General features: G+C 39.6%; 2 protein-coding genes across 2 annotated transcripts; both read right to left on the bottom strand.

Annotated features, from left to right (window-relative positions):
• Window positions 1-758: 758 nt before the first annotated feature.
• LOC140564618 (SERTA domain-containing protein 2-like) lies at window positions 759-1463 on the bottom strand. Its single transcript, XM_072690213.1, has one exon. It carries the CDS (start codon window positions 1461-1463, stop codon window positions 759-761), a length of 705 nt encoding a protein of 234 aa, XP_072546314.1.
• On the bottom strand, window positions 1461-10512 carry gpr132a (G protein-coupled receptor 132a). The gene is made up of 2 exons (XM_072689565.1): window positions 9461-10512; window positions 1461-1528 (listed from the first exon to the last, which is right to left on the bottom strand). Coding segments are annotated over exons 1-2 (1053 nt in total). The 3' UTR covers window positions 1461-1527.
• Window positions 10513-20509: the final 9997 nt, after the last annotated feature.

The following is a 20509-nucleotide window of genomic DNA, read 5'->3' as shown; positions in this document are numbered from 1 at the left end:
ACACAGTCTACCCTCCAGATTGGTCAACATTCCTCTGGAAGCCGCTGTCCCAGAAAGGGTTGTTTTTGAAGAAAAAAAAAAAGTGATTACCATGGCAATAAGATCCTCTCATAAGCTTCAGTGGTCAATGACAACAGTGATGTAAAAGCTGGAACATAGCAAGTGAATGTATGTGTAAATATACCGCTTAATCACTACTTGCACTTGCTCCTTAGTGTTTACAACAGCATATACACTTTCCAAACTTTAAGCAGACACAGCGGACAGCTTCTTTGGAAGAATTATAAGAAGTGTTTTAATGCTGAATATTATTGCATACATACTACAAATATAAATAGTTTTGTTTACAGTCATTTATATCATAGCTAAAGTCAGGGGCTATACCAATGTCTAAAAATATTTGTCATTTACTCAAAATTGTGCATCAATAATATACTTTTACAACACTCTTAAAAAAGGTTTTAGAAAGGGTTCTTTAAAGTGATGCCACAAGAAAAATACAATTTTGGTTCCCAAATAAATCTCCTAATGCATGATTCTTTAAAAAACCTTATTAAAGTTTGAAGATGAAAAGGTCCTTTACCAAAGGTTTTTACTAGAACCATACATTCAAGTGAAAGAACCTTGTGTGCCGTAAATAAACACATTCTCCTGTTCATGCCTCCCATCTCCAGTTGAAAATTCAACAGTCTAAACATGTAAAACCATGACAGTGACTGCAAGCCATGATCATCTGTGTTGCAGTGGTTATTTCCACATCAAACCAGGCCAACCAGCACTTCCATAATGTGATCCAGGTCATTTAAGTCAGCAGGGCTGCACTGCAGAGGGCTCACAGAGGGGCAATCTGAGAATACTTTGGCTTCCTCGTCCCCAAACAGGTGGCTCACACTGCAGAACACACAGGTCATTAGGGAGGCTGCTTCTGAAGAGTCGTACATGGATGTGTCAATGTCCTCAAAGATATCGTCCAAGGACAAGTCCGTCAGATAGCCACGAGTGTTGCCCGCTTCAACAAGAGACGTTAGACCAAGCAAGCCACTGTCCGTGAACACTGTGTCTATGAAAGGTGTGGAAGATGAAGAAGTGGCAAAAGCTGAGGGAAAGAAGGACACATCGATCTCCATTTCCACCTCCTCCGCACACCTGGAACAGGTAAGATCCACATCCCCTCGGTCCATGTCACTTAGGGTGGGGATACAATCAAGTGGTTGGATCTGAGGTTCAGGAGTACGAAAAGGCATGGCCACCTGAGAATTTGGCATCTGTGCGCTGAATGGGTTTGCTGGTGGGCCATCCTTCTCTTCAGTTATCTCCCTCTGGATCTGCCTCATGGTGTTGGCCAGGAGGACAGAGCGATGGAGGCTGGGCATCCTGTTGCCATGTAGCTTATCTAGGCACAGGCTGAGCACCAGCTGCCTCTCCTGCAAGTAACAAGTCATCTGAGCTCCAACTTTTGCCATCTTTGTGTCCCACCATCACCTTCTCCAGGACGCTGCTATCGCACCGGACACTGCTGTGCATGAATCTAAAAGAGCAAAACCAGAGCAAAATCAGATGCATTTCAGGAGTTAATATTAGTGTGAATAGTCAGCACCTCAGTACTTATTGGCTATAGCAGGTTTATATGAGGAGTTATGTTGCTCAAATACAACCAGATTGAGTGCAATAAATATTTTTAAATCTATTTATAGCTATTCAAATCTTTGGAAGCACAAAGACTGCATTGTGTTCCACTGAGGCAGAATTAGCTGCAGTGCTACAGGGACATGTTTGTTACATAAACCAGACGAAGCTGGCTAAAACCGCGGGTAGCTCTCTAAAGAGCTCGAGCGCAGACTTTAATTTAAGTGCGAGCAGGGACACTTAAAAGACTTAAAAGACTGTTTTTTTTATTTCATCTGACTAAATATAAAACCAAAACCGTGTCGAAGCGTCAGACATACAGATCCATCAGCTTATTAAGCTTCTTTTCCTTTCTTATCCAGCTACGCTTCAAAATGACCGCTGACCTTTAAAGCTCTGAGTGACGCGCGTCGCGTGCGCAAGAATTCCACAGCACGGACCTGTCATTACGCTAAAATACGACACATTTCTGGAGTAATAACCCACGAACTCATGAAATCGTGCAGTTTATATACAGCACGGTCCATCTGACCCGGCTGCATCGTGGTCTCAACATACAGCTTTCAATAAACTCACAAAAGTCCGTCCATACAACCGAGACCAACACTTTCACTGTCTAGCACTTCGGACTTACCGTCAGTCCTGAAACTAGCACCTTCACCCGTGGACTTCTCGCTCATGTTTAATCAATTTCGACTATCAGCAAGTCCTGAGAGTCTCCAGCAGTCCTCGCGTCAAGCCTCAACAATAAATAGCGCAATTATCAGTGAGAGCACTGAAGATAGCACAGACACGCCAGCAGAACTACACCCGACTGCAAAGCACACGAGCTCGCAGACTCTAGGGCTGGACTGTGTACGAGTGTTGGGCGCACACTGGGCGGAGTTTCGGCCACGTTATTTGCTCCGAGGTCGCTCATTGGTTGGTCCTCCTGGGCGCGTGCGTTGTTTACGCCCCAGAGTGCCGAAAGTAGGCAGTAAACAGGATTCACGAGGCTCTGAATGTGCCCTCAGTGAACGGCGCCCCTCTCATCTGAAGGCTTCTGAAGGTTGTATTTTTTTACTGTGCAATAATGTGTTTTAATGAGTAGTTAAAATAGTTGACTACATCGTCGCAAAGGTGAAAAATAATGTAATGCATGGAGACCATGCTAAGATAGAAACGCAAGTAAGCATTTTTGCGTTTAAATGTTCCAGGTCGGTTCGTGTACGTTTTGGCCATTTGCTTAGAAAACGACCTGTCATTTTCGTTTCGCAATCAAAACATTGAAAAAACTATGAATTCGATTATTCGATTTTAACAAATTAAGTAAAAAAAAAAAATTAAAAAAATAAAAAATATGTATATATATATATATATATATATATATATATATATATATATATAATAAAAACACGTGCTTTTAATCAGCCATGTTTATCATTTATTTGGCAGAAGGCTCCCCTGCTTATTTCATACATCTATGAATGTATTATTCCCTCAAGGCCCTGATACAGCAAAGCAGCCCCAAACCATGCTCCCCCCATGCTTCACTGTTGGAATGTGTTGTTGGTGTGGTGTTTTATTAGTTTTATTAGTATTTTTTTGTGCATTTGCATTACAAAAAGCTCCACTTTTGTCACATTTGTCCATATAACATTTTTCCCAGAAGCATTGGAGAACTTCCAGGTGAACTTAGGGGAAACTAGAAGCAGCTTCCTTCTTGGTGTACTTCCATGAACATAAATAAATAAAAGACTCTTGTTCATCGTAGAGTCTTCTGTATGTCTTTGGCTGTTTATCTCACCTCTTTCAAGATTTCCTGTTGTGTGTTTAGAGTGATCTTAACAACACAAGAACTCCTAGGGAGACTAACAACAGTCCTGGATTATCTCCATTTGTGTACAGTTTGTCTAACTGTAGACTCATGTACACCCAGGATTTCAGCATTGCTTTTGTGGCCTTTTCCGGCTTCATGGATATGCATAACACGTTTTTGCCAGTTAGCCCTTGTGGAAGTCATTAACACAGAGGTTTAAACCTGCAGTGGTGGCTCAAAGCGCAAGTCTTAGTTCCTGACTGTAGGGGGAGCCTATAAGCAAGAAATGCAAATTCTCACACAGCACTGCTTTAGGTTTGAAGGATGAGCATCTCTTGAGCCAGGCTGAAACCAGATTCCATGTAGCCTGAAAGCATTTCTTCAGAAAAACATTTTTTAGATTTTTTTAGAAATTAATGAATTTTAATGACATTTCCTATTTATAAAGGTAAGGGTGACTATAAACACAATTTAGTTGAGGTGGCAAAGTAGCCACATAATGTAATGTTTGGGATCTAAAAAAGTTGCATAAAATTTCACGTTGGCTTCTACAGTGCTGCACACTTCACCACATCAGCTTTTGCTTCTGCAGTGATCATATATTGTGTATCAGGATTTTGACAGATTTAAATCTCCTAAAGTCCTGTCTTCTCCCCACCACAAGTGGTCCATGTGTACATGTATGTATTTTTTAATGTAAAATGTGTTAATAGTAAACATCTTTTATTGTTTATTTTATTTGTTATTATTATTTGATAAATTGAAAGGACACTTCTTGGTCATATAGACTATTGAGGTTGTTATCAGGCTTGATTAAATGGGTAAATAGTAATGTATTATTGTTCATTATTATAGCCGCATGTATTTAGAGGTAGTTAATTCACTCACACATACATACTGCTACAGTCCTACAACTTAGGCCTATTCAAAGCTTCATGGCCACATTAACCCAAAAAACCATCAGCTACAGTGGGCCAGTGTCTTCGTTTTTGGAAACCAAAATACAGTCACTCTAAGCCATCCTAAGTGGTGTGACTTGCAACCCCACTCAATATCAAGCCAAAATCACACAGGAAATTTGCCAGTGTCAAATACCCACTGTACAGGCTGATTTGTAAGTGCACTGTTGGACTTTCTTTGTTGTTTGATGTAATATACCCTAATTGATCAGACCACAATATGGACCACAAGCAAACTGTACTGAGACCACCTCCTCGGGTGGTCTGAGTTTAGATGAATCTTAAGATTACCTGAAATGCAAAGAAGGGTCTAAGTGTGAAACCACCCTGTGTGACAAATGTATCTTCATTTACATCTGCTGGTTGATACTGCATTGTACAGTTATCACATGCAGTTATATTGAGAATGTGGAAGGTGCACATTATTGCTTTAGAAAAGATTTCACAGATGGTCCAGACACAGCATAGCCAAGCAATACTTCCTGTTCTCACAGCACATTTGCTAAACGGTTCTGTTACTAAGCAAACGGAAGTGCAGAAGAGCATAATGAAAAACAGGTAGTAAATACAATAGAACACATACACAGCCATACATGTTTGGGTACCCCTGGTCAATAAAAAAATGAATGTGCAAGTTTTAATTTTACATATTTCAAAAGAAAAAACACATTATATTTAGGTTTCTTTTTAAATATAAAATTGTCATCTTTGAGTTTACATGGTCCAAACCTTTGCATATGCCTGTAGACATGCAAACTCATATTCACTGCTAGACACACGAGTAGAACTGCAGTGACTGTTCTACTCTGATACAGTTAGATATCAATCAATTGTATTGACTAGTGCTCATTACTTTACATCAGTCATCTGTATGTTTCTCATCTTTTTTTATATGTGTCTTTTGAGTGTATCAGCATTTGGTTAGATTGCATTTAGTACAGAGATGAACGGAAGAGGCTTTCTCATCTTGTGATTTCACACAGGAACTGAGACACAAATCCAGAGTTTCAATATATGATTCAACAACACTGCATGAACTACTTATTATTTGAAAGAATTGAAAGAATACCTGCAGTCTTCACTCTACACTCTAAATTACCTATAACAGCAAGTTCTTGAGAATCTGAATATTTTATGTGTATACTCCTTTGCTACTGCTTGAAAGCTTGTCATAGTCTATCTTTATTACTTAAATGTCTGGAACTGCTGCGCTGAAGACCCTTTAAGAAATGCATATGATAATACTAAATGATTAAAGCTCAGAAAACCATAAACCACCTCCATACCACCTCTACGTCCAGCAGAGATTGTGGAAACCTCAAATGATGTCCCTGCTCTAATTCATTCTAAAGGTGTTCTATCGAGCTGATGTCAGGACTCAATATGCAGGCCAGTCAAGTTTGTCTACACCAAACTCGCTCATCCATGTCTTCATGGACTGGTGCACACTCATGTTGGAACAGAAAGTGGCCATCCCCAGACTGTTCCCGCAAAGCTGGCAGCATAAAATTAAAGTATTAAGAGTTCCTTTCACTGGAACTAAAGGGCAGAACCAACTCCTGAAAAACAACCCCAGACCATAATCCCCCCTCCACCAAACTTTACACTTGGCACAATGCAGTCAGACAAGTACAGTGCAGTGTAGTGGAGTCCAGTGGTGGCGTTCTTACACCACTGCATCCAACGCTTTGCATTGTGCTAGGCCATAGAAACCCATTTAATGAAGCTCTCTACGCACTCTACGCTCTCTACGCACCGCGGAAGACAAGCGTCCAGGCTTTTTTCTGTCCTGGCACCAAAGTGGTGGAATGAGCTGCCCCTGGGTGTCCGAACGGCCGAGTCGCTCGCTGTCTTCAAACGCAAACTGAAGACCCACCTCTTCAGAGAGTACTTGGACGAATAGTTCTATGGTCGCCTTATTGTATTGTGTTTAGCAATGTCTAAAGCTTAGAGGTATCTTTTGAATTATTAGTCTATTAGTCTCTGGAAAAGAGCGTCTGCTAAATGCCGTAAATGTAAATGTAAAATGTAAATGTTCTTGAGCTAATCTAAAGGCCACATGAAGTTTGGCGGTCTGTAGTAACTGACTCTGATGAAAGTTTGCGACCTCTGCGCATCCGCTGACCCCGCTCTGTCATTTTACATGGCCTACCACTTTGTGGCCGAGTTACAATCGCTTCCACTGTTATAAAACCACTGGCAGTTTGTGAGGTTGGGCCTCCATGGTCTCCAGTCACATCAATCAGGGTAACCATGACCCTGTTGCCAGTTTACCCGTTGTCCTTTTTTTGGACCATTTAGGTACTAACCACTGCATACCAGAAACCCCCCACCCCCTTTTTCCTGCTTTAACACATCACCTTCAAGAACCGACGGTTCACTTGCTGCTAATATACCCACCTCTTAACAGTGTGCCACATATGATGAAGATAATGGTGTTTCTTATACCTATGCCTTGTCCTCATTGCACACATTCAGTAATGAGCACTGTCCTGTTTGTTATGGCCCCCTTTTTTATGGCACCATTTTTAAGCTGATGTATACAAACTGCTGTCTGGTATTGTAAAACAACAGCCCACTGATGCTAGATCAACTGCAAAATTCTCAGGCAAGTAAACATCAGCAGAAACACCTCTTATGGCATTATTGTCTGCAGCAGCATAATTTTAGAATGTGTTTCATGCTTCAGTCCAGGCTCATACTGTGTACGTGTCTGGTAGCACACCTGTAAGAACAAAGCCAACTTCTCTCATCTTCCAAAACCTCTAACCATTTCCTTTTTTGTCCGGTAACAACATGCGCTCTACATATAGTCGCTATCACACATTATCACCTCCATTGTTGATATACTTTTTGATAGAATTTGATGTTCTTTACATTGTGTAAATGCTCATGATTAATTGTGATTGTTCATGATTGTTAAATGAAACAATATGTCTTGGAATGAAATCTTTGTGCATTGAAAGTTAAGGTTTGTCCTCCTCCTGTAATATTGCCATTGCCATCTGCAAAACTCTCTGCTCCCTTGCTTATTCTGATGGTTGGCTGTGTAGTGGGTTATTCTCCAAGTATCAGGAGCATTGCTAGTGCTAGGGGGAGCTATGAATGGGTGGGTTAATTGACAGTACCAAATTGGAAGATTAATTAAAAGATAAATAAATAAATAAATAGATAGATACATAAATACATAAGCTACAACTGGGCAATTTTTATTTACAGGTGTTTTAATGAAAGGTGCTTCTTAAGTCTGCCATTTCCACTGCTTACTAAAATGTGTTGGGATGCCAAAATGGGCCCCATTGTTACAGCCCACCTTAATCTCACACGGGTCCCATCTAGGCCCTGTATACAACCCAGATGGGACCCATACATAACCCCTTCTGGTCCCACCACTGACCCTGGTGGGCATTAGTATGTGGGGCCAACATGGAACACGAGGACAAAGCTTTCTATTTCCCAGTTGGACTACCCATATAGGCCCCACATGGATATGTTAGCTGGGGAGTTTTAAAAATTGCTTCTGTCACATCCTGTGGTAATCAGAAATTTGTATATCAACTATCAATATCCAATGAAAAAAATATGCTGCTCAACCATGCTCAGTGTTAACTAGTTCGAAGGAACTGGTTTCCACTGAGGAGTTGGAAGGAACCACGCGAACCACAAACTGATTTGACCGCTATAGCCTGCTTTACTTCAGTGTGGCTTACTGCCGTCTACCTGATGTGTAGTATTATTAGCTTGCATGTAGCAATATAAGCATCCCAATTCTAAAACAACCTCAAACCTCTGTGCTATAGAGTAGAAAAATACACACAGAACAAAATGTGTACAGTTCTTGAGATGATTGAAATAATAAAATTCTTCCACTGACCCAAAACTCGGGGCGCCAAGGATAGACATAATGCTACATGACTACAGAATGACAAACACTTTGAGCAAAAAACAACAAACTTAAAAAAATACCTAAACCTAAATACCTAAAGCGAAGCTAAAAGGATTAAAACAGACTACACAATATCAAGAAAAGAAACTGACTAAAAGAACAAAACTGTGATTTTCATTTGTTGGTGTACGTAAGGAGCTGGAGAAGGACCTGCAGGCTGTGTAGTGAGTGAGTGGAGTTTCCTATTTGAAAGCAGCAACAAGCTGCTTCTTAAAGAACTAATAATATGACAGAAGAAAATGTTTAGATTAAAGTGTATTAAATGCAATGTTCACGGTTCAATTCATGTATTTGTTACTTTATTTATTTTCCGAACTGTATAAAAGCAAAGAACACTCAAGGTCTTGTGTTATGGTGAAATATCAGCACAACCATGCTGTTATTTCACAGTAATACACTCCCTCTCGTGTTCTACTGCTTTAACATAGGTGAAGTTACTTTTAGGAGTGACAAGGAGTCAGTGTTAATGGTATGCAGAAGTGAACACTCATATACAGGAGTGTTTCTAGACTACTTGTCATACTGGTGCACTTACAGATTTAGAGGAACATAGCTGTTAATAATATTACTTTGTATTAATAATAATAATAAGAAGAAGAAGAAGTTATGTTTGACAATATTAGTTATAATATTAATAGTTAGCATTATTATACTGTATTAGTAATATTACTGTCAAACACATGCATGAAATATTTCATTTGCAGCATAAAACTGTGTGACCTATAGCTAGAAGTAGCTATATTGGCTATATTATGATGCTCATTTTGCAAGCTTGTGTTAATGCCATTGTTACTAGCTGCAATAACTGATGCCTTTGCTAGCTTAATTAATGCTTCAGTGGTCTAATATGCATTATTGGTAGGTTATACTGTTATAAGTGACCATAACCAAAACATACAGCTATTTGTCCCCTAACACCAAGGTGTACTTCAGTAGCATTTTCCTAAATTACAGTACTGTGCTTATGTAGCTAACACAGCCTCATTTGGTCTTGGCCTTGTACTGTTTGTGTTTCTGGACAACTCAAAAAAGGTGACAAAAAGAATAGGGAAAGCTAGTCAAATAAAAATAGACATTAGATCTAAATGACATTAGTCTAATCCAACAAAGAAGATATATTTTGATATTTACCAAGTCCTGTCAGCGCTGAGTCTCTCCGCCAGTCCTGCTTGTACTTTTTCGCTGCGTACACCTGAGGAGTTTCGGAGGCTGTGGTTTTTGTCTGAAGGATGAGTTCTAAAGAATTGGCCACTGCGAATGCTGCTCATACTTCTGTAGATCTCTTTGCGGATGTTGTCGCTGGCCAGGACGTAAAGAACAGGGTTCATGGCACTGTTAATGGTTGACAGGCCCAGAGAGATGGTGTAAGATGTGTAAAGTGTTTGCTGAAAGTCACAACCCCATTCTGAGAAGTGGTAACTGATGGCCCGTAGCAATAGGATGACATGGTAGGGGGTAAAGCAGACCAGAAAGAACAGGATGACCGCCACAGCAAGGTAACGGACTTTGGTCTTCTGTTCAGACCTCAGGCCATCACTTTCCTCCACTTTGGTGAGGACAGCATGGTTGGTGACTACCAGAACACACAGCGGGATGAAGAATCCAATCACAAAGCGGGCGTAATTGAAGCCTGTCACAGTGAGCGTGGTCTGCCCAGGCTCGAAGCAGCGCTTGTTCCTTTTGTTCTCTGTGTCACCCTCTGTCATGGTAAACACTGGCATGTGTCCTAGTGCCACCACTGCCACAATCACTATGGTAACTATTACAGCCCGTTTCCTCTTTCTCAGAACACGAGACTTTATCGGATAAATCACTGCCACATAGCGGTCCAGGGAGACGCAGCACAGCAGGAAGATGCTGATGTACATGTTGTTAAAGAAGATGTAGCCTGTGATTTTACAAGCCATGGAGCCAAAGTTCCAACGGTGACCACTGTTTATGTAAATGGTCCACATGGGCAGCGTGCCTAAGTACATAAGGTCACACACAGACAAGCTCAGCAAGTATATTCCCAACACGTTCTGCCGGCGCACCTGAAGGAAAGTGAGGTAGACCGTGACCATGTTGGCAGGAAGACCAACGATGAGGACGATGCTGTACACAACCAAGAGGGGAAGCCGGTCATCGTCATATGGAAGGAGGCAGCTTGAGTTTGGTGATGAGGTTCCATTAGTCATGGCCATGGTTACTAGAGGGGGGGAAAGCATAGAGAAAGAGCAAATTCAGTCTTTAAATGCCAGTGTATTTCAGTAATGCACTAATGTAATATAGAGCTGTGGTTCTGCCTTCCTACAGAATTTACCTTCAACCAAAATCTCAATCAGTTAATCGAGGACGTCTGAAAAACAAATGCATCAGGTGGGGTAGATTATAACCAGATCTAAAAAGAAGGTAGATCTTCAGAATCTTTGTTGGCGACCAGTAATGCAGAGATTTAAAATTTGGATTTAGCACAGAAAAACGTACAGAAGATGCTGCAGAAAATGAACCAGCTGACCTTTAGCTTCACCAGTAATTTAGCCTAAAATTAAATATTTGCAATTTGTTGCAAACTTTTAAGTTATCATTATAAAATCATCACACTGCATAAAGCATCACACTTGCCTCAAACCATGTCAAGTCTAAATGCTTGTGTAGTACTCCATTTGTAATGTAATTAAGAAATGGCTGTTAAAAAGAACAGTGAAGGTCAAGTTGAACATTCAAAGAGAACCGCACATAGGTTTGGTAAAAAAGGTTAACCAAACCCCTGTTTGACTGCAAAAGGGTTTGTGTTTCAGCTGTGGTACATGGAACATTTCACTAGCAGAGGAAGAGTAGATTTAATAAAATTTTTGGATGCAAACATCACACCGTCTGTAAAAAAAAAAAAAAAAAAAAAAAAAAAAAAAAAAAAAAAAAAATATATATATATATATATATATATATATATATATATATATATATATATATATATATATATATATATAAATGAAAAGGAAATGGCTTCTACAACAGGATAACATAAAAAAACTGTGAAAAAAACTGTACATATAAGACCACCCACGAATCACACAGAACTAAAAGGAAGACTAGGTAAAAATCCCCCAAACAAGAAAGACTCTTAGCTGCTACAAAAAGTGTTTACAAGCTGGGATACTTGCCAAAGGGGTGTTACTAAGTACTGATAATGCTTTAAAAGCTCTTTTTTTTGTTATTTCAAAGCTATTAAAGATGGAAATAAAATGTAATCTTGCCTAAAATATGAAACAATTATGTGAACAATTAAATGAAATGGGTCATCTTGAAATTTTTGGTTTAACCTATTGTAAATGAGGTCATCTTTTATTCATTACTTATTCCCAGTAACAGCATGAAATTGTATTTAGGGAGGTTTTAGATAAGAGCATGTCATGCCATGTTAGAAACCACATTAGCAAGTCTGACTGAGATTACTTCACTCAATGTGGTTTGAGGAAAATGAGATTTAGATATGCAAAATGCATGATAAGAACATGGTGCCCATAAGCCTGCATACCCCACACGTCTTGGCTAGTATGGTTATATGGAGGTTGAATTGTGTAAAACTTAGTTACACAATGAACCATTGATTTATGAATGTTGCAACAACACAGTAGCTGTGATAGCAATGTTAGGAAACATCATACATAACCAGATCTTTGGAACCTCTTTGGAAAAAATGGCAACATCCTAAATAATAAAATCATCTGGTTAACCTCCCACACCTAAGGAAACATTTTATTTACACAGTTACAAAGGATGTCCATTTCCTCAAAAGATTTTATTTACCAAATTTGGCATATTATATTATTCTTGCAGTTATAATGCTTCACTGGTGGCAGTTTCTGTAATCAAGTGGTTTTATTCTTGCATAGAAAAAAGATCTAAACAACTTGTGCCTTGTAAGGCCTTTCTCTCCCTCAGCAACACAAATTCGACCAATTCATGCTTTTATAACTAGCAAGTTGGACTATTGTAATGCTCATTTCTGGCCTACAAAAAGCTGCAACACACATTATATTTTAAAGTATTTACACTGATCCTCTGTTTGTTTTCATACTGATTTGAACAACCCTCCGACTGATGTAAGAGAAGCTCAAAACATTGAAATCTTTAAGCCCAAACTGGCAAGTCTGGCTTTTATGTAGTGTTTTTTTTATAAACTTAAAAGTCTTAATATCAATACTGATATACTTTGATTTGTATTTTATTTGTTTTTATTATCTGCAATATTTTATTTGTTTTATTTTATTATTCATTATTAATTGATTTGTTGTTTAACTTTTATCATCTTAATTATTCACCTTTTATTTTTATATTAAATATTTTTATATATTTTTTTATTCTTTATCCTATATTTCCATCAGTCTCCTGTGAAGCCCCTTGAATTTCACTTTTATATGTCTGAAAGGTGCGATATAAATGAAGTTTGATTAACTGATTGATTGTGGCAAGTCATAAATAGCTAACATACAACAGGTCAAGCAGAATGTCCACATGTGTTGTAATGGTGTTTTTTGTGGTGAAAACTAAATGAGCTACCTAAAAATAACAAGTAAAACCTTTGTAGAAAAACAATTCTGGATTGCAAAGTTTAGTCTAAATTCAATCATTTTTGTCATATTTTGTGTGAAAGTGACTGCACAAAAACTATATACTATACAAACTGATACACTCCACAGGCTGGTATGGTGAAAACAGCAGCTGTACCTGTGATCTTTACAGAATGAAGAGAATCTTAATAAAATGAACTAAGAGGGAGTTCAGTTTTGGGGCAGTACCCATATACTACTATATAAATTTGTAACATTTATAGCAGGCAATATAAAATACATTCCATGCATGCAATTTTCATATTTATATTTTATATATATATATATATACACACATATATTCACACATATATATACACCCCAAAAAACACTGATGTAATGGTGAGTATGATAAGATTGGAATAGGAGTACAGCTTCTTTACCACAAACCGGATTCCAAAAAAGTTGGGACACTAAACAAATTGTGAATAAAAACTGAATGCAATGATGTGGAGATGGCAAATGTCAATATTTTATTCGTAATAGAACATAGATGACAGATCAAAAGTTTAATCTGACATTTAAACATTTTAAAGGAGAAATATGTTGATTCAAAATTTCATGGCGTCAACAAATCCCAAAAAAGTTGGGACAAGTAGCAATAAGTGGCTGGAAAAAGGAAATTGAGCATATAACAAACAGCTGGAAGACCAATTAACACTAATTAGGTCAATTGACAACATGATTGGGTATAAAAAGAGCTTCTGTGTCAGTGTCAGTGTCTCTCTGAAGCCAAGATGGTAAAAGGATCACCAATTCCACCATTGTTGCACAGAAAGATAGTGCAGCAATACCAGAATGGTGTTACCCAGCGTAAAATAGCAAAGACTTTTAAGTTATCATCATCAACCGTGCTTAACATCATCAAAAGATTCAGAGAATCTGGAACAATCGCTGTGCGTAAGGGTCAAGGCCGTAAAACTCTACTGGATGCTCTTGATCTCCGGGCCCTTAAACGTCACTGCACCTCAAACAGGAATGCCACTGTCAAGGAAATAACAGAATGGGCTCAGGAATATTTCCACAAATCATTGTCAGTGAACACAATCCACTGTGCCATCCGCCGTTGCCAGCTGAAACTCTACAGTGAAAAGAGGAAGCCATTTCTAAGCAAGCTCCACAAGCTCAGACGTTTGCACTGGGCCAGGGGTCTTTTAAAATGGAAGACTGTTCTGTGGTCAGATGAGTCACGATTTGAAGTTCTTTATGGAACACTGGGACACCATGTCATCCGGATCAGAGAGGACAAGGATAACCCAAGTTGTTATCAACGCTCCGTTCAGAAGCCTGCATCACTGATGGTATGGGGTTGCATGAGTGCATGCAGCTTGCATGTCTGGAAAGGCACCATTAATGCAGAGAGCTATGTTCAGGTTCTAGAACAACATATGCTCCCATCTAGACGTCATCTCTTTCAGGGAAGACCCTGCATTTTTCAACAAGATAATGCCAGACCACATTCTGCAGCAATCACAACATCATGGCTTATAGAGAACATTTGGCGCATCATAAAGAGGAAGGTGCGACAAAGAAGGCCCAAGACGATTGAACAGTTAGAGGCCTGTATTAGACATGAATGGGAGAGCATTCCTATTTCTAAACTTGAGAAACTGGTCTCCTCTGTCCCCAGACGTCTGTTGAGTGTTGTAAGAAGAAGGGGGGATGCCACACAGTGGTAAAAATGGCCTTGTCCCAACTTTTTTGGGATTTGTTGACGCCATGAAATTTTGAATCAACATATTTCTCCTTTAAAATGTTACATTTACTCAGATTAAACTTTTGATCTGTCATCTATGTTCTATTACGAATAAAATATTGACATTTGCCATCTCCACATCATTGCATTCAGTTTTTATTCACAATTTGTTCAGTGTCCCAACTTTTTTGGAATCCGGTTTGTAGGACTGCACAATATCTTTCATAACAATCCCCTCTGATAGGCTTGCACCATTCTCAGGACAACTTATTTTTATTTCTTCTACAATGTGCCCATAAATATTTAAAAACTTAACATACATATACTTAAAATAAATGATATAAATTAAAAAATAATAATAAAATACATAAAAATAAGTAAAATAAATAAAAATCCTCCAAAAACTACATTCAGAAAAAGTAGGTTGGAAAAAGCAAGAAAGTGCGTTGAGCGTTAACCAAAGTTTGTCGTCAAGAAGACCACAAATTTCCCCTTCTCAGGCCAGTAGAACTGAACATTTCCTACATATGAACAGACTTAGCAATGGCGTTTGTGTATTTTTCTTTATTTTACTTTTACCAAAAATAAAACAAATATTAGAATAATATAATTAATATTAATAAGATTAAATATTAAAATGTCTATACATAGATATTCATACGTAGATGTTTTTTTGTATATTTAGAAGAATCTACCTCCAGCTTTCGTCCAGCATGAATTCTTGATTTGACTTTTTGTCAGGCTTCATTTCTCAAAATGCGTCAATACGCCCAGATAATCTTCTCGTTTTGAGCAGAGTTTACAGTACACGCCTACACAACACTTTTGGTAACCGTGTCGAGGCTAATCAGCACTTCCAGTAGAATTCACAGGTTGTTCACACGTTACCGTTCACTTCACAACGGAGCACTTTCATGTTGCTTAGTGAATGCACACGTGCTTAGTCCTCCTAACGAAGCATTCCCATCTAACCCAGAACATATACAGTCAATCAATCAACCGTGAGTTGTATTACTCACCTCGAGAGATGTGCAGCCTGTAAAAGCGCCTGCTGTTTCGTGGAGTTTCGTATTTGACAAACCGCCTTTATGAGCCAATCATGTTGGGCTCCCCCCACAAACCGACAACGGTTCCACCTACAGTGTGTGGAAGCTCAAACTGTCTGATCTACCTCAAAGTAGACATAAAGCCCCCCCCCCCCCCCCCCCACTTACAGAGACCTCCATAATGTTTGGAATGAATTGTCTACATTTTCCCACAGCCGCCCTTAATTCAGTTCAGGGCATCATGACGTTTGGGACACAGTAATGATGGGTACATTAAAGCAGTCATGTTTGGAACTTTTGTTGCATATCCAATCATGCAATAACTGTTTGAAGTCTGTGGTTTATAGACATCACAGGTGCTGAGTATTTTTTCTGGTGATGCTTTGCCAAGCCTCTAATGCAGCCATCTTCAGCTGGATTTAAAAAATGGGGGGGTCGGCTTGGTCATTCAACAATTTTCCATTTCAGTTTTTTTTTTTTACTCTAAACAACATACCAACATACCAATATATATATATATATACATACACACACACACACCCCAAAAAACACTGATGTAATGGTGAGTATGATAAGATTGGAATAGGAGTACAGCTTCTTTGCTAGGACTGCACAATATTTTTCATAACAATCCCCTCTGATAGGCTTGCACCATTCTCAGGACAACTTATTTGTATTTCTTCTACAATGTGCCCATAAATATTTAAAAACTTAACATACATATACTTAAAATAAATAAATAAATGATATAAATTTTAAAAAATAATAAAATACATAAAAGTAGTGGTTTTTTTTTTACATAAAAACTAAATGCTTATATTATCCAACATACCAACCCTATACCTGGATGAGGTTTAAGTGGACTGAGAAGTTAAGAGAAGGACATGGAGGAGACAAGAGGTGCAAATGACAGTCAGTCAGTGATGTTTATTTACAAAACACTTTTAACACAACAGCTTTGCAGAGATCCGGATCTGAGCCTCTTCTGAGAAAGCCAACAGCAACAGCAGCAGGAAAAAAACTCCCTCGAGTCAAAAAGAAAGAAAGAAAGAAAGAAACCATGAGAGGAACCAAGACTCAAACGAGGAACCCATCCTTCTCTGGTCGACACTGGATACAAATAAACTTGATAATGGTTTGGGAAGAGTCGAGGGAGGTGGGCTGGTGGAGTTTGCAGCCTGGCTTGACTGGAAGGTGAATGGAATCTGCAGACAAACTCCATGATGGTGAAGTCGGTCTAGAGAGCACCAGCAGCAGCAGCAGCAGGAACACCCAGTCAGCATTGTTCTTACACCACCATGCACCAAGACAGGAGAGCGGTTCAGCTCGGCAGAAAGAGAAACCCAGAGTTAAGACAGACAGACTGAAAGATAAATAAAAGGAAAGACAGATGAATAGGTAGGCAGGTAGAAAGTCAAAAAGATTGAAACACAGGCCAGCAGACAGACAGTCAAGCAGAGAGGCAGAAGGATGGAAAGACAGGCATGCAGAATGGCAGACATAGTAAGACAGACAGTTGGAAAGAAAGAGAGATTAAGATAGACAGAAACAAAAGCAGGCATAAAGTCACAGATGGAGAGACAGGCAGGCAGAAAAAACTGACAGCCAGAGTAGCAGACAGATGGAAAATCTGTCAGGCATAAATATAGAAGGTCGGATAGACAGACGGACAGGCAGAATGACAGACAGATGTAGAGACAGGCACACAGAAAGACAGACAGATGTAAAGAAGGGCGCACAGAAAGACAGACAGATGGAAAGACAGACAGATGGAAAGACAGGCACACAGAAAGACAAACAGATGGAAAGACAGGCACTCATAAAGACACAGGCGGGTGGAAATAAGGACAGGCAGAAAGACAGACAGAGGGAAAGATGGACAGGTGAATAGAGAGACAGGTAGGTAGAAAGACAGGCAGACAAAGGCAGAAATACAGACAGATGGAAAAACAGGCAATTAGAAAGATGAAAATACAAACAGAGGGAAAGTCAGGCAGGTGGAAAAAACAGGTAAGCAGAAAGTCAGACAGGCAGAAAGACAAACAGATGGAAAGAGACAGATGGACAGACAGACAGACACAGAGATAGGCCAGCTGAAAGATGGAAAAAGGCAAGTCAAAAGACAGACAGGAAGGAAGACAGAAAAGCAGAATAACAGACCGTGAGAAAGATACTCAAATGTAAATACAGACAGGTAAGCACAAAGGCAGACAGGAAGGCAGAAAGACAGACAGATGGAGAGATAAGTAAGACAGACAGATAAGAAAGACACGCAGGCAGGCAGAAAGACGGACAGAGAGACAGACAAGCACAAAGACAAATAGGCAAAATGACAGACATGTGGAAAGACATACAATATACAGAAGTATGTCAGGCAGGCAGAAAGACAGACAAGATTAAAGACAGATGGAAAGAGAGACAGAAAGTTGGAAAGAAAGAGAGAGGGAAAGACAAAAAAAACAGACCACAATACAGAGAGACAGAAATACAGGCATGCAGACTAAGGTGGAATGACAGGTGGAATGACAGAAAGATAGAAAGACAGAAGGATGAAAAGATAGGCAAACAGGCAAAAAGACACGCAGTTGGAAAGTCAGAAAGATTGACAGGCCGAATGACAGGCAGATGGAAAGACAGGGAGGTAAAAAGACAGGCAGGCAGAAAGACAGATGGAAAGACACAGAGGCAGAACAATAAAAAGACAGGCAAGCATAAAGACAGGCACCTAAGGACAAACAGATGAAACGTCAGTAAGTTGGAAAGACAGGCAGGCAGTAAGAAAACGGAGAGACAGACAGGCATAACAGATGGAAAGACAGAAAGAGAGACAGATAGAAAGGTAGACAGGCATACAGAAAGACATACAGTTGGAGAAATAAAAAGGCAGACAGAGGCAGAAAGAAAAACTGATGGAAACATAGGCAGTTGGAAAGACAGACAGGCAGAATGGCAGGCAGACAGAAAGACACACGGATGGGAAGATAAACAGTTGGAAATAGATACAGATGGAAAGTTGAAAAGACAGACAGGCAGAATGACAGACAGATGGAAAGACAAAAAGATGAAAAGAGAGAAAGAAAGAAAAGAGAGACAGATGAAAATGTAGACAGGCAGGTATAAAAAGACACACAGATGGAAAGATAGACAGGTTGAAAGACAGATGGTTGGAAAGATAGACAGATGGATGACAGGCAGGCAGAAAGACAGACAGGTGGAAAGAAAGCAGGAGGAAAGACAGATGGATTGAAAGAGGCAGACAGAAACGCAAAAAGATCAACAAATGGAAATACAGGAAGGGAGAAAGACAGGCAGTTAGAACCACAATTGAAAAAACAGGCAAGCAGAAAGATAGAGAAGCGGAAACTGACAGATGTAGAGATAGACAGGCAGAAGAACAAACACATGGAAAGACAGAAAGCTGGAAAGACAGACACTTGGAATGATGGACAATGGAAAGACAGACAGATGGAAAGACAGACAGACAGATAGAGGGAAGAGGCAAGACAAAGGCAGAAAGCTCGAAACACAGGCAAGTGGGAAGACAGTCAGGCAGAATGACAGACAGATGTAGAGACAGGCACACAGAAAGACAGACAGATGTAAAGACAGGCACACAGAAAGACAGACAGATGGAAAGACAGGCACACAGAAAGACAGACAGATGTAAAGACAGGCACACAGAAAGACAGACAGATGGAAAGACAGGCACACAGAAAGACAGACAGATGGAAAGACAGGTAGGCAGGCAGAAAGACAGACTAATGGAAGGGCAGGCAGGCAGAAAGACAGACAGAATGACAGAGAGCTGGAAAACAGACACATGGAAAGACAGACAGACCGCTGAATCTGTTAACAGTTTACTGCGCCTTTATTTTCCTAAACGTGTTCCTTTGTGTTCAGACGCCAGATGGCGCTACTGTCCGGAGTAAATAGGTTTATACAGAGATTCAGTTTAAACTTCGTTGTGTAAATAACTGATCATTTTAATAGAGAAACCCGCTTTTGATTCCTCAATCAGAACAACTCCAAACACTTCAGTTGAGGATTAATAGTGGACTTCGTCTTTATTTACATTTAAGCACAGCCAACGAGCTGGTCAGCTGGTCAGCCATGTCACACTTATTGTTTTTTATGTGATCATTTTACAAATATAAAGACAATTGTTGCGTAAACAAATAAATACATATGTTTAATTAACAGTTTAATTAGTTTAGCTCCTTTCTTGCCTGTTCAATAAGGACTCTGGCGCCCTCTGGCGTTCCTGGTCATGTTTCTTTGGACTAGGAGAAATTAGCTCCTGATACATTTCTAGGGCCAGATTATGTTCAGACGAGTTTACGCACCTGTACACTCTCTGTTTCCCTCCGCCACACCTGGACAATGGACACACCTGGCCACAGCTCGAGACACACACCTGGGGGCGGTCAGCTAAACCAAATTCGTCTCCGTATGAGGAGAAAGCAGCTTCACGGAGGAGCGGCCGGTTAACTTGTGAACGGTTTCCTCCTGATCCGAGTCCCGAACCGAACCCCCCCGAGTTCCATTACAGCAGCTCACAATCAGCCTCGAGCGTCATAAACGAGGGGGGGCAGGATTATTTATTCTATTCTATTCTATTCTACTACTTAGTCAGGCTATATATATATATATATCACTGCACAAATGACTTATCATTTATGTCATTAGTGCAGTGAATATACACACCTGGAACGCAGTTAGGTTAGGTACTGTCTGCTGTGAATGGTAGTCCTGGACATTGCTGTGCCAAAGTGATAGTCTCTGGTAAAAAAAAAATAAATAAATAAAAATACAAAAGCTCCTTATCTGGTCAGTGTCATTTTACTCA

The sequence above is a fragment of the Salminus brasiliensis genome, chromosome 10, assembly GCF_030463535.1.
Source record: "Salminus brasiliensis chromosome 10, fSalBra1.hap2, whole genome shotgun sequence".
In the NCBI taxonomy this organism is placed as follows: Eukaryota; Metazoa; Chordata; class Actinopteri; order Characiformes; family Bryconidae; genus Salminus; species Salminus brasiliensis.
Note: the sequence above shows the minus strand (reverse complement) of the source record. Positions and strands in the feature narration are given on the sequence as shown.